This window comes from Pteropus medius, unplaced genomic scaffold (genome assembly GCF_902729225.1).
Source record: "Pteropus medius unplaced genomic scaffold, Ma_sr-lr_union100, whole genome shotgun sequence".
Taxonomy (NCBI): domain Eukaryota; kingdom Metazoa; phylum Chordata; class Mammalia; order Chiroptera; family Pteropodidae; genus Pteropus; species Pteropus medius.
In genome coordinates, this window is record NW_024350927.1 from 4,352,650 (window position 1) to 4,366,555 (window position 13,906).

General features: G+C 53.9%; 1 protein-coding gene across 1 annotated transcript in view; it reads right to left on the reverse strand.

Annotated features, from left to right (window-relative positions):
• Nucleotides 1-4,644: 4,644 nt before the first annotated feature.
• TNFRSF1B (TNF receptor superfamily member 1B) overlaps nt 4,645-13,906 on the reverse strand; it is a 36,137-nt gene continuing 26,875 nt past the window's right edge. The window contains exons 9-10 of the mRNA XM_039842187.1: nt 10,257-10,464; nt 4,645-6,554 (exon numbers count right to left, since the gene is read on the reverse strand). Coding sequence (XP_039698121.1) covers nt 6,301-6,554; nt 10,257-10,464 — 462 coding nt within the window. The 3' untranslated portion in view covers nt 4,645-6,300. The remainder of the gene's footprint in view (nt 6,555-10,256; nt 10,465-13,906) is intronic.

Below are 13,906 nucleotides of genomic sequence, written 5' to 3' on the forward strand. Positions count from 1 at the left end.
CCCAGGGCAGGATCTGGGCACGTGGTCTGCAGAGGGCAGCCTCGCAGGATACAGAGCTGGCGGAGAGAGGAACCGGATGTGCATGGCATGATCAGCATGTGGCTGGTCTCTTTGCTTCCACTCTGCCCTCGCCCAGCCAGCCCCCAACATAGCCAGAGCAAGGAGCCTTCAAGAGCAAACATCCCACCTCCTGGTAATGAGGGGGCATGGGAGCCAAGGACAACACTAGCCTCCCTGTCCCCACAGCCCCACCCCCAACCCACTGTCCCCCTGGCACTCAGAGACATCCTTCCGAAAGGTAGATCTGGCCGCGTCTTTCTACTGGTTGCAACTTTTCAGTGACTCCGTTTTCCTACCGCTCACTGTAGCAGGACAGCAGAAGCCCTTGGACATTACCGCTGTCTTTCCTTCTCACTATGCCCCGCCTGGCCTCGGTCCCCCTGTGGTATTGTGATCTATGCAGGCAGACCTCGTTTTATGACGGGAACGTGGGGCTCCTCCCTCCGTTCTGCAGACCTCTGCTCCACGTCATCTTTCCAGTCCCTTCTCTGACTTCCTGATCCGGAAGGTCCTCCATGTCCACTTCACTTTCTTCATCATCATCTGCTCTCAGCTGTTTGTGTGTTTTCTCATTGTCTCTCTTCCCGCCCATTTTGTTTTAGTAGCTGCTGCATCTCAGCACCGACAGGAAGAAGGCACAATAAACATTTGTCCCTTCAACACTGTGAGCTGGCAGGGTACATCTGTGGTACGTAAAGTCAAGAAGCTGGATGGGACCAGCAAGGGAGTGAGCAGGAGTTGGAGAAGAGGCACAATAACCGATATGAGATGAGGAGGAACCAGCAAAAGAGGCAGGAGCCCAAGATGGCAGGAGAGTCAGGGGAGTATAGGCTCCATGAGCCAGGTGAGGAGGGGTCTGGTCACTCGGGACCGTGCTGCCCAGAAAGGAAGTAAGAAGGGGCCCGAGACCCACTATGGAATTTAGCAGTGTGACCGTCAGCAGCGACCTGGACAATAGGACCTGTGGCATTGCGTTGGACATAGCCTCGCTAGGGTGAGCTCAAGAGAAGATGGGAGAAGATGAACTGGAGACAGTAAATATAAATGGACCACATTTTCTAAGGGTTTTTGCTGTTAATAATAGCTGGGAAATCTGACAGTAACTAGAGGGAGAATTGTTTTCAAGAGAGTATTTGTCGTTCTCGTAGTGAAGTACACGAGCATAAAATTTACCACCTGAACCATGCCCAAGGGTATAGGTCAGCGGTGTTAAGTACAACCATCACCACCACCCACCCCCTTTCATCTTACAAAACCGAAAACTCTGTACCCGATACACACTAACTCCTCATCCCCCTCCCCACCCCCAATCCCTGGCACCCACCATTCTACTTTCCGTTTCTATGAATCTGACCACTCCAGGGACCCCACATAAGTGGAACCTTACAGTATTTGTCTTTTTGTGACCGGCTTCTTTCACTTAGGATAATGCCTTCGAGGTCTATCCTCGTTGTAGCGTGTGTCAGAGCTTCTTTCTTTTTCAGGGCTGAATAACATCCCTTTGTATGGATATACCATCGTTGGTTTATCCATTCATCCACTGATGGACACTAGGTTTGCGTGCACCTTCTGGCTGTTGCGAACAATGGTGCAATGGACATCGGCGTACAAGTTTCTGTTTGCCTCTCTGCTCTCAATTCTCTTGGCTACATACCTAGAAGCAGAGTTGCTGGGTCATAGGATAATTCTATGTTTCATTTTTTTGAGACCCTGCCATACTACATTCCATAGCAGCTGTACCACTTTACATTCTCGTCAACAGTTCACAAAGGTTCCGATCTCTCCACATCTTCACTGACACTTATTGTTTGATAAGTGTCAAAAAATAATGTGTGTGGTAGTATGTTATCATTTAAATAGGAAAAACATCAGTATGTTTGCACGCAGACAGGAAAAATGCAGGAGACGGGGAAAACGATGCTAACGGAGAGAGAGAGTTGCCAGAGCCATGTCCTTGGGGTGGGAGGGCCCCTGAGTTCCTGCGCAGAGAGAGGAATGCCCTCAGCCAGCAGCCTGGCTATATAACCATCGTCACGGGGAGAAGGCTGAGAAGCTGAAGACAGATGCAGGCAGGAGGTACACGTGGTGGGGGAGCCTAAGGATGTTCTCTTGTGCTTATCTTCGCCCCGAAACAGGTAGCTGGGTAACCAGCTGAAAGTAAGGATGGGGTGAGATCAGAGGCTTGAGTAGGGAAGAGAGGGTGTGAAGAAGTTTCTCTAGAGTGTGGGAGTGTGTGTGGATGGCGGGGTTGATAGGCTGGAGAATGGGCCCCACAAAGGCGTCAGGATCCAAGTCTCTGAAATCTGTGATTATGCTACCCAGCAGGATCTTGGATGGGTGGGCCCAACGAAATCACACATGTCCTCCTTGGAAGGAAGAGGGAGATGTGACTAAAGAAAACACTACACTGCTCGCTGTAAAGAGGGAGGAAAAGGCCACAAGTCAAGGAACGAAGATGCTTCTAGAAGCTGAAGGGAAGGAAACAGATTCTCTTCAAGGGCCCCAAGAGACAGAATGTCGTCCAGAGCCTAGCAGCCTGACAATCCTTAATTTTAGACTGACCTCTATGCTGTAAGAGATTGAATTTGTGTTGTTTGAAGCCACTAAGTTTGCAGCCATAAGAAACTAATACGCCAGGAAGTGGAGGGGGGCATACTGTGACTGTGGGCAGCACCAAGGGCCCCCTTAGTGTTTAACTATAGATATTACAGTGAGACCAGCCAGTGTAGTTGACTGTTTCAACCTTGCCCCATACAGGTGCATGGGTGAACAGGTATAGGTGTGGCATGCACAGAGAGTTGGATTTAACCAGAATGAGAACAATAAAGCAGGAGGAAGACCAGGAGTTGAGGTTGCATGCAAGGGACAAAATGACTGGCCATATGGTCTTTATGGCAGATAGGATGGACGGAGGGAGCAATGAATTGCAGGTCCTAGTGAGGGAGACAGAGGTAGCGTTGGGGTTGGGGCTGAAGGTGAGGGAGAGTGGGATGCCTGACACTGAGATTATGGTCGTGGCTACTTGTAATGACAAGTCTAGAGTAGGGGTCTGCAAACTATAGACCACAGGCCAAATCCACCGGGTGCATGTCGGTATAAAGTTTTATTGGAATACAGTCATACTTGTGGTATAAGAAGAAATATATTTGGTCTCTCTTCCCAGTTCCTGGCACAAAGCTCCTAAATCCCTTGGAATTTCCTGAGTGATGTGTCTTCTGTCATTCACAAGGAGCCCCTTTCGAGCACATCTGTTTATGCTAATGAGGTGACTCAGGATGGGGCTGGTCACCAGAAAGACCAAGTGAAGAGAGGGTGGAAACTCTCCACCCGACCTGAGGACCTCTGAGAAAAGGAGGGGGCTGCAGATTAAGCTCCATTAAAAACGCGAAGGAACTGAGATGAGTTTCCAGGTTGGCAGTGCATCCCCACTCCCCAGGGACTGTTCTGGACCCCGCCCTGTGGACCTCTGCATCTGGTTGCCCATCTGTGTCCTCTATTGCGCCCTTTATAATAAATTGCTAAATGTAAGTAAATGTTTCCCTGAGCTTTGTGAGTGGTTCTAACAAGTGATAAAGTGCCAAGAGGGAATCTCTGATTTATAGCCAGTCCAACAAAGCACAGGTGACATCCTGGATTTGCAAATCGTGTCAGAAGTGGGAACAGTCTTGCAGGACTGAGCCCCTAACCTATAGGATCTGACACCACCATCTCCAGATCTTCAATGTGTAGGCACGTTGTTGGTGTTGGCTGAGAGCTGGTGAATTGCTTGGTGACAGAAACTGTGACAACCTCCCTCCCAGCCTAAAATATTTACTCTGTGGCTTTTTACAGGAAACATTTGCCAAGCTCCAGCCTAGGGTGAGTGGCAGAGATCGGGTAGAGGGCAGGGCTACCTGAGGAGAAAAGGTACAGGGAAATTACCAAGAATGAAGATGGCTGTGCCCAGGAAGGAGGGTGAGTGACCGGGGTAGGCTGAGTGAATTCAAGGCCAAGGCCCCTCTCCTCTCCAAGCCTCTACATGAACTTCCTTTGCCTGCAACCTCTTCCCTACCTTTTATTCTGGAAATCAGCTATGCCTCAGGAACAGGTCAGAGGTCATCTCTAGAACCTTTTGCAATCCCCTGGCTGCGCCCAGGGCCCTCCTCTGTGCTCCTCCCCACCCCTGCTCATCTGAGCACTCAGCTAGGGGACACATAGCTCTTACCTAGACTGGGGACTCCTGGAGGCCAGAGCCTCGCTCCCATGAGTGAGAAGCTGCATGTAAAAAAGCATATCTGAAGAGACCCCACCCTGACCCCAAGAGCAGGCTGAGGAGACCAAGATGACAGGGCCCGAGACGAGGCCACATTCTGAGGCCAGCTGGGAGTTTCTGGGTAGGGAGCTGCCTTGCTGTTCAGAGGCCTGAGGGAGCAGGCAGGCTCTCAGCAAAGGACGGCTGTCAGGAGGGTGCTTCTGGGGTCCAGCTAGAGCATGGGCTTGTCAGACTCAGTGGCCATGATCCTATCTCCCTCTATACATCAGTGGTAGGCAAGCAGGACCACGGACAAATCCCAGCTCAGCCCCGAAGGCAGAGCCAGCTAGGGGTTAACACGTAAAACAAATGAAAAGTTTATTTATAAGTAGAAATGATGCTCAGTATACAGTGCAAACTCTCGTCATTTGGGGTAACACAAGCCAGGGAACTGAGACTACGTCCAGAAAGGGTCTCCTTTTAATTCATCGCTTCCCTGATCTGCTGGGAATGATGGCAGTGAGGCCTGAGGTCCTCCCAGGACTGACCACCAGGGGGCAGACGTGCTCCAAGGCAGTGCAAGGTCCAATGTGGGCAGAGACCCTGGCCAAGTCCAGGCAGTAAGACATCTGGATTCCAGGACAGGAAGCCTTTCTTGTCTCCATGGTAATGGCTGGACTCTCCTACCCTCTAAAAGTTCAGCTGCTAAGTTCAAGTTGAGGAATTTTTAAACAAGGGATCCATGTACCATGGACCCAAATGGCTTCTCAAGGAGCCCCAGTTCCCTTCCTTCCAGAATCTGGTCAAAGCCACACTTGTCCGTCATCTGCAGGGTGTGGACAAGTGTTTTTGTGGGGAGTGGGGCTGATTCTTTAATAGGTAAGGACCCCTTGGCAAAACTGTCGGCTTCAGCTGCTTCAGGAAGGCCGTCCGAGCTGACGACATTGGTTACACGGATCCACAGCACATGACGCAGACACGCGGACACAGACTGGCTCTCAGCACCTCACAGGAACAGTGGGAGGGAGTCCGGGGAAGACAGGAGGAAGGTCCAGGCTGAGGTAGCAGGAGAGAGACGGCTGTGGAGCCGCAGTCATCTCAGGTTCCTGAAATTCCCTGACAGAAGCTGTGGCCTTGGAGCTGCCCCCAGGCAGCGGGGGAGGGAGGCAGGGCTGGCACTGTGGGTACACCGGCGGGAAAGTCAGAGGCGGAGGAGGCAGACTCCGAGAGTTCGGCTCTGCTGTGTTGGTGGCTTGTCTGCCTGCTCGCTGCTCACTTTTTTCCTTTAACTGTCATATGTTAAAAGATTTCCTGCTGGAGGGTTGCCGTCTTGCCCAGGCCAGGCACTCCTTCAAGTCGCCTGCCTGGGCTCTCGGGGTGTCTGCTGTTCACGCCACTGTATGAGAGGTGGAGCTAGCAGGAATGAGTCTGAGGGGTGCTTTCCAAGGGTCCTTAGCCAACCCAGGAGACTTCCACCCCCGACAGGGGTTGCCACCCTTTCCCTGCATGGAACTGTCTGACCGATGACAGCCTCGCCCCTTCGCTGGGACCGGCCTGCAGTCTTAGCAATCAGGCTAAAGCGCTGCCCTTTCTCCGCAGCCCCTTCTCCATGGATGATTCACACAGCGCCCCTCTTCCCCAGCAGGCCCACCTGGAAGGCAGGATGCTGGGGCCTCCCGGGAAGCCAGCGCCAGGTAGAGCCCAGGGATGAAAACAACAAAGGCTTCGGAAGCCAAGTTCGCAGGACCAGCTGAGGGGGCGGCTTGGAGAGGCAGGGGCTCACCGTGGGCTGCCCAGCACATCTAGCCAGCCTTGACAGAAGGATACACGCCAGGACAGGGGTTCCCACGCCTCTCCCTGCCTCGTCCCTCTGCCTGCAAGTGACAGGAAGGCTGAGGCTGTGGAGGCCACTAAAGGAATTTGGCCCAGAAAGAGTCAGTGCTGGGGGGTGGGGCCAAGAAGGCCCAGGGGCAGCCCACCTCGGCTGTGAGGTGCGCACACTGGCCTGGTTAACTGGGCTTCATTCCGACGTCAGGCACGCCAAGGGGCAGGGGCTTCTCCTCCGGGCTCTGCAGCAGAGTCTCTGAGGCCCCTGGCTGGGACCGAAAAGGGCACTCCTCCTTGGAGAAGGGGACCTGCTCGTCCTCTGGGAAGCCTGAGGGGCTGGCCTGGGAGGGGCACTGAGAGCCATGGTCAGAGCTGCTGCAAACATTCACGATGCAGGTGACGTTGACCTGGGTCCCATGGCCGCCAGGGGAAGATTCTGCACAAGATGAGAGAGGGCGGTCAGTCGGGGGTCTTAGAGCGAGGATGTCTTCACAGCCCGCCTCCTGCCCAAAAGGCAGGTTAAGACACGTGGAGAAAGAGCGCTGAGCCAGGAACCAAGAGGCCCCGCTTCCGGTGCAGCCCTGCAAGTCACTTAATCTTTGTGTGCCTCAGTTCCCTCACCTGTCAAATAAGAAAACCCAGCTCCCCTCAGCCCGTAGATGGAAGGAACCAACTCTACAAAGTACAGGCGAAGGTGCTCCAAATACAAAGCACACTCCCCACAAAGAATCGGAGAAGCGAGCAAGGACAAGCACACGTCACAGAATACTGGCCAAGCTGCGAAGGTGACTCACTCTCCCATAACTGCTGGAAGGCATCAGCAATCCTAATGCTGTCCAAGAGCTGAGAACTTGTCACTGGCCCTTTATCTGTATCTGCCAAAGAAGCGACATCGAAGGGCTTGCAGTTTCTCCTTTACGGAGATGAAGCACGGACCCCGAAGTTGTCTTCATTTGCAGCTAATCTCCTTCCTTTGCACAGAGCTGCCTCTAAGAGCTCATAAACCTGGGGTCCAGAGTGGGGTGAGGTGGCAGTTTGTCCTCATCACTGAGACTGGGATGTCTGGAGCTTTGCGGCCTGACCATCCTCGGTTTGAATTCCTGCTCTGCCCCTGTGAACTTGACCAAGTCACTTAACCTATTGACAGAATGGGCAGGATGACCCTGTCTGTCTCCTCGCAGGCAAGGACAGCTGTCTTGCTCATTGCCATATATCTGAGCCTGCGTGGCTCCTGGAGACGGGGTGACATTCTCAGCGAAGCGGGGTTAAATAGCCCCATATATTCAACCACCTGTTCTGTACCTCAACCTGATTCCACCTCCAAATCCCACCCCGCCTGCTCCTCCTCGGCCAGCTCACACTGCGGCCATCCACCCAGCTTCAGGCCCAGAGCCCTGAATCCATCTTCTTCTCATACCCCACATGCAATCCATCAATAATTCCCGCCTGGTCCACCTGCAAAAGACACTTCAAGTTCACCGCCTCCTGCTTTTGTCCATGTAAACCTCCATCCAGTCTCTCTGGTGTAAACAGCCTCCACCTGGCTCCTAGTCTGTACTCGGCAGTCCATTCTCCACCAGCAGCAAAAGCCAGCCCTTCAAAACTCAGCAGGTCACTTCCTTGGCTGTTCAAATCACCACAGTCCTCACCACGGCCGAAGAGGCCCTGCATCACCTGGCACCTGCCTTCTCCCGCGCCATCCCCTGCTGCTCCTGAGATCTTGGCTGGATTCCTTCCAGCCACACTCACCTCCCTGCAGCTCCAAGCCTCAAAGGCTCTGTGCTCCCTCCGCCTGGAAAGCTCTTCCCTATTTTCACAGCTCATTCCTTCCTTTCGCTCAGGCCTTAGTTCAGAGTCTCCTTCTTCTTGACTTCCCTCTCCCACCCCACCCATCACTCCCTGTGTCCCACCCTCTGCTATGATCTCCAGGGCGCTGGCTCCTCCCTTTGTACCATCAATTTCCTGGGTTACTCATTATGTCCTCCAACCAGGTCCTAAGCCCAGGAGGGCGGGGACTGTTCCCTACAGTGTCTCTAGTGCCTATCATGGGGACACATTGAATGAAAAAGAAATGAGCCCAAAGTGCATCATGCTTGGTCAGTGGTTGTGTTTTTAAGTAAACTGGCTGCCAACATTTAACATCCAGGAGTTTACGTTTTAAAGATCTGGATTTATGGTTGCCCTTGGGAGTCAGATATGGGAGACCTGGCCAGTGAGGACCCACATAACTGAACGCAACTGGCAGGCAGGGTTTCGGGGTACAGGTTCACCCCACTTTCCCACCCTGTGGACATCTGAGTTTCTTAACTAGTTGGTGAGGAACCAAATGACGAATAAGCCAGGGGCCGGATGTACAAAAGCCCCCCAAAAAGTGATGGCTGCTGCGGTTACTGGGGGGACCTGCTGAGCTCCCAAACAAACGTGGTGTCCACAGCATTCAAAGATGCTGGCTGTTTATTTTCCAGCCCTGCTCCCTTGATTCCTGGGGGTCTCAGGGGAGGTTGAACAGCAAGCTGCTCTACTCAGAGCAGCCCCCAAACAGGCCAGGCAGAGGGAGGGCTGAAATCATGGGACCGGAAGGAAGTTTCCACCCTGGGCCTCTGCGGCACCCAAATGTCACCCAGAGTCACCACGGCCTTTGCACGTTGTGAATGAGACACTGTGGGGGCGGACAGGGCGACCACGACAGGGCAGAGCACGGGGTTTACCCGTTCCCACAGTACAGACAGGTGTCGGGGTGGGAGGGAGAGGCGGGAGAGCAGAGGCCAGAGAGGCAGGTGGGGCATGAACAGAGAAGGGGTCCACGCTGGGCCTAAGGAGGAAGCCACGGCAGGACGGCCGGAAGAGGCGTTGCTAAGGATCAGAAAGTTGACTCAAAGCTGGCTGAAAACCAGGAGTACAGTTGGAGCTCACTCATTCAGCAGACGTTTAGGGCCACCCACCATTGCCAGGCGCCAACCCAGCTCCTCCCTCAGAGGGTGCTCGGGCTGGGGCGGGCACAGACGAGGCCTCACAGTGAAGGGGCGGGCTATGATGGGGACGTATAAGTGGGGCACTTCGTCCACGCACATGGCCAGGAGAGGAAGTGACCCTTGAGTCAGGTGACAGGTAGGAATGGGTGTTGCACCCTTGCCAACGAGGCACCACAGCTCATTTCTAGGTAAGGAAACTGAGGCTCGGTGGGGTTAGGGAGCCAGCTCGGATTCTCACAGTACCAGAGCGGCCAGGAGGGCATCTGGGAATGACCCAAATCCATGGTCATTCCTTGACCTCCCACCAGCTAGCACTGCCAGGGGAGAGGGAGAGATGCGAGCTAGCAGGCTTGACCTCTCACCATAAAACACGCCCGAAAAAGCTCCAGGCTTTCTGGGGGACCCCTGCAGGGGCCCCCCTCCAGTGTGGGCACTAGAGATACCCACCCGGGTGACACCTGCCACAGACCAAACCCAAGGCAAATGCAGACGTGTAAAGGGAGCAGGGGCTTCTCCAGACCCCACACCAAACCCTGGGGCCACAGGCCCAAAGGGACCGGTCAACAAGCCACAGTGAGTGGAGTCCTGGAGGCCTCATTTATTCATAGTACTTTCCGCCTGAGGCTCTGGAGCCGGAGCGCCCAGGGGTGACTACTGGCTCTTTGTTTACTAGCTGTGTGCCCTTGAACAAGCTGTGGTCCTCAGTTTCCTCATCTGTAAAATACAATTGATCGTAACGTAATACTATATTATAAATAATATATAATATTATATAATTATGATACAATATCATATAATAATTATATAATGCTATAACATTAATGTGTAATACTTTATTATATATTATAATATATAGAAAAACTCCCTGCCTGGATATTGGGGACTCGAAGGACAAGTTGGGCTTGTCTAGAAGGAAAGGTGCTCCTGGTGAAAGACCCCACATGGGCAAAGGTGGGAGAAACTTTGTGGGTTCAGAGAACCGAAGGAAGCTTGAGGCTCAGCGCTACAGCTGAGGGCAGCGGGGCGGTGAGGCTGGAGAACCAACGCTGTCCTGCTGGGAGCTCAGGCCTCGACCTGCAGGGCAGGCCCAGGAGGAGACGGCTCGGACGGAAACTGGGGAGAAACACGAAGAGGGGGCTGAAGCCAGGTGGGTTCCTGCCTCTTACCTGCGCTCCTGGAGCTGGCTCGGGCCTCCCCGGACCCACCGGCCTGCTCCGTGTGCGGTGCCTGCGGCTGGTTCCCTGTGGGCACCCCCTTGTCCGCGGTGCTGGCCGAGCTCTCCAAGGAGCTGTTGCTGGAGCTTGGTGCCGTGGTCAGTAGGTGCTGCTGCTCGGGACCCGGAGTACCCCGGGCCTTATCAGCTGGCAGGTGAGGCTGGATGGGGAGGGGAGGAGGGACAGCGGTCAAGCTGACAGCCAGCTCCTCTTCCCTTCCTCCTTCTCACCACCGTCTACATCCCATGCGATAAGCACTTCACAGTTTGCATGACGATTCTGCCCACACCCACACATTCTTTCCACACACCCTGCTTTCAGGAGGCGTGCTTCTCTGTGGTTTCTGCGATTAGCATCTGGCTGCCCTACTGAAGTGCGAGCCCTCTGCGGGTGGGGACCGGATGGCCGTGCTCACCAAACCGTCTCAGAGGCAGAGCAGGATTGTCGTCCTCATTTCACATTAGGAAACAGAAGCCCAGGGAAGGACAGTGACTCTCTAAGGTCACCCCGTCAGCACAGGGTGATGAAGCCCAGCCGAGCAGCCAAGAGCATGGACTCTGAGCCAGAAATGTGAGTCCAAGTCATGACCCTGTCACTCACCAGCTGCGTGACCTTAAACGAGTGACTTAACCGCTCTGTGCCTCCATTTTTTTCTCCCTATGGTTACCGTGATGACTGAATGGCTGAATATTTGTAAAGTGCTCAGAACAGCGTCTGTTACATAGTGAGCACCATACGGGGGGTCTGTTACATCAGGGGTAGGCAACACCCGGCCTGCCACCATTTCTGCACGGGCTGTGAGCTACAAATAGTTCTCACATTTTTAAATGATTGAAAATAAACATAAAGATTACTATTTCACGACATGTGAAATTACGTGAAGCTGAAATTTCAGTGTTCGTAAATACAGTTTTACTGGGATACTGTCACTCCCGTTTGTTTATGTGCTGTCTGTGGCTGCTTTTTTCTCACTATGAAGGCAGGATTGAGGAGTTGTGACAGACACCCATGATCCAAGAGCTCACAACATCTACTACCCGGCCCTTCACAGAAAAAATTTGCTGGCCCCTGTGTTCGATCAATCAACCCAGGGCAGAGAGCCCCTCTTCCTCCTCTCCAGGACCCCCGGCCATGCTGCCTAGAAACCCTTTCCAGATTCCACTCTTCACGCTGCTCTGTGACTCCACCTGGCTTCTCCTCACGGAACACAAATAACAACAACAAGAATCATAACACTAAAGTCCAGCCGACTTTCGAGTGCCATCCAGTGCCAAGTGCTGTTCTGACATCCTTCCAAGATGTCACCTGTACTGATACTTCCAACAGCCTAGTGTTAACCTCACTCTGCAGCTATGGAAACCAACGCCCAGAGAGGTTGAGTGACTTGCCCAAGGTCACACAGTTAGGACATGGTACAGCAGGGCTAAAACCCATGACATCTTTCCTGGGTGTCTGGGGTTTCAGCTCTAGAGGCTCAAAACCAGGTCTCTGTTTGCAGACACCCTTGCTAGGAGCGGGGAGCACCTGGAAATTCTACTCCAAGGCTCTTGTCTGTCCTCACTAACTGGACAGGCACACAAGCCCTGTCTTGGGGTTCTGGTGATCGCTCGACCCCAGAAAGAAAGGAGATGGAAGGGGCCACATTCTTACTGGCCAGGATGAGAAGGTTTAGGATATAATAAGAACGGAGGTGAGTGAAGGGCTGGTGAGACGCATCTTAGCACAACAGGGGGAAGTGAAGAGCAGAGGGTGGGCATTTACTAGGGGGTGGGAGGCAGGGGCACGTTAGACCCCCTCCGTGGGCAAGGCTGAGACCCCACTGCCTTACTCCAAAATTCCAGGTGTGCTCTGAGTAGCGGGCAGAGTACCTGATCCCTTCCTGGACTGGCCAATCACCGAAGCCCCTGGCCCCCAGCCCCACCTACCAGAGCTGCTGTGCTGCAACACCTGAGCCCTGTGGAGCCCTCAATATGCTGAGGCTGCGTATGCTTACTCTGGGGTGAGAGGGTCCTTAGTAAACAGTCCCTGTGAGGCCATGGAGGCCCAGAGAGTGTGAGTCCCTGCTCAGAATCATACAGCTGATCCATAGTGGGAGCAGGAGGAGCCTGAGTCTGGGTCCTTGACTGGGACCCCAGTAAAATCCGGGTACCAGAGCTGCTGGATTTCCACTGCATCCCGCCTCCCTGGTGCACCGCGCCGGCTTCGGAGGGAGGCAGGTCATTTCTAGTTCAGGCTGAACTTTGCCCAGGTGGTCTGACCTTGGCCATTGGACCCCACTCCTAGCCCTGCTCTGAGCTCGAACAGGCCGGGGAGGGAAGAGCATCCAAATGTCATTCCTTACGACCTCCCAGAGAAGGGGCTTTTCGGGCCTGTGTCCCGCTCCTCCTGTGGCTAGAGCCAGGCAGAACAGAAACCCCCAAAGGTCACAGACCTCCCCTCCCCCGAAGCCACAAGCTGCAAAGTTCAGGCAGACTCTGAGTGGGGCAGATGCATCCCGCGAGTCTAATTCATTGGGCTGGGACTCCACTAAGAGGGGTTACTGAGGGAGTTCATACAAAAAACAGGATGTCCGCCAGCCAGCCCCTCTCACCTCCCAGCCCCTCGTGGTCCAGCCCTGCTGTGAGCAGAAGCAGAAACTCTGGCAGAGCCACCAGCTGGGTCCTCCGGATGCCCATAGGCTGCGTATCTGTCCGTATGTGCAAGTGTGTGCTCATGAGGGTCATGCACTTCTATGCACAGGTGTGCGGGTGTGTGCAGTGCAGATAGGCGTGTGTCTACGTGGGATAGGGGTGTGTGTGTGTGCACATCTGTGAGAGGCGCAGTTAGTGCGTGTGCTGGGGGTGGGGAAGAGGAGCACCCCTAAGTTTGCATTCCGGGCCACTTTCATTAGCAATGTGACCTCGGGAAAGTTACTTCACTTTTCTGAGCCCAAGTTCCTGGGCCACGATACTAGAGCAACAGTCACACTCACTGCCTGTGTCGAAGCATGGCCACGAGAATAAATACTACTCAGAACTGTGTCTGGCATACGTTCAGCACCTCGCAAACGTTCACTCTACTTACTGAACCTGAGCTCGCTCATGAGTGTGCCTGTGGGGGTGACTGTGGGTGAGCTCACACTTGTGGATATGCTGACCTTTTCTAAACAAAGGGACACCACTGTCCCGCCACACCTCGGAGTTACTTCTGCAGCAGGAGGGACAGGGGAAGCTAAGTCACCACAGTCTCCACCTCGGGGGCCTAGGCCTGGGCATTACTAGGCAGCCTTGTAGCGGGGACCACTGTTGGCCAGCTGAGGAAGAGTGGGGCACAGGCTAACCAAGGGGGTGGGAGCCTGGGGACGGAAGGGCACCTGGGAAAGTGACCAGCCTCTGAAGGTGGGCCCTGCTGGGGGCTCAGGTACTTGCAGCAGCCTTTAATGTCTGGCCTGGCAAAGCCTGCAGTTTCAGAGTGAGTTTCGAACCTGGGCTCTGCCCCTTACCTACTAGTCTGACATTATATGGGTAAGAGAACTTCTCTGAGCCTCAGTTTCTTCATCTGTAAAACGGGAGTGATGGTGTCATGTAACTCCTAGGGGTGTGTGAGGCTCCAGTGCCACAGCA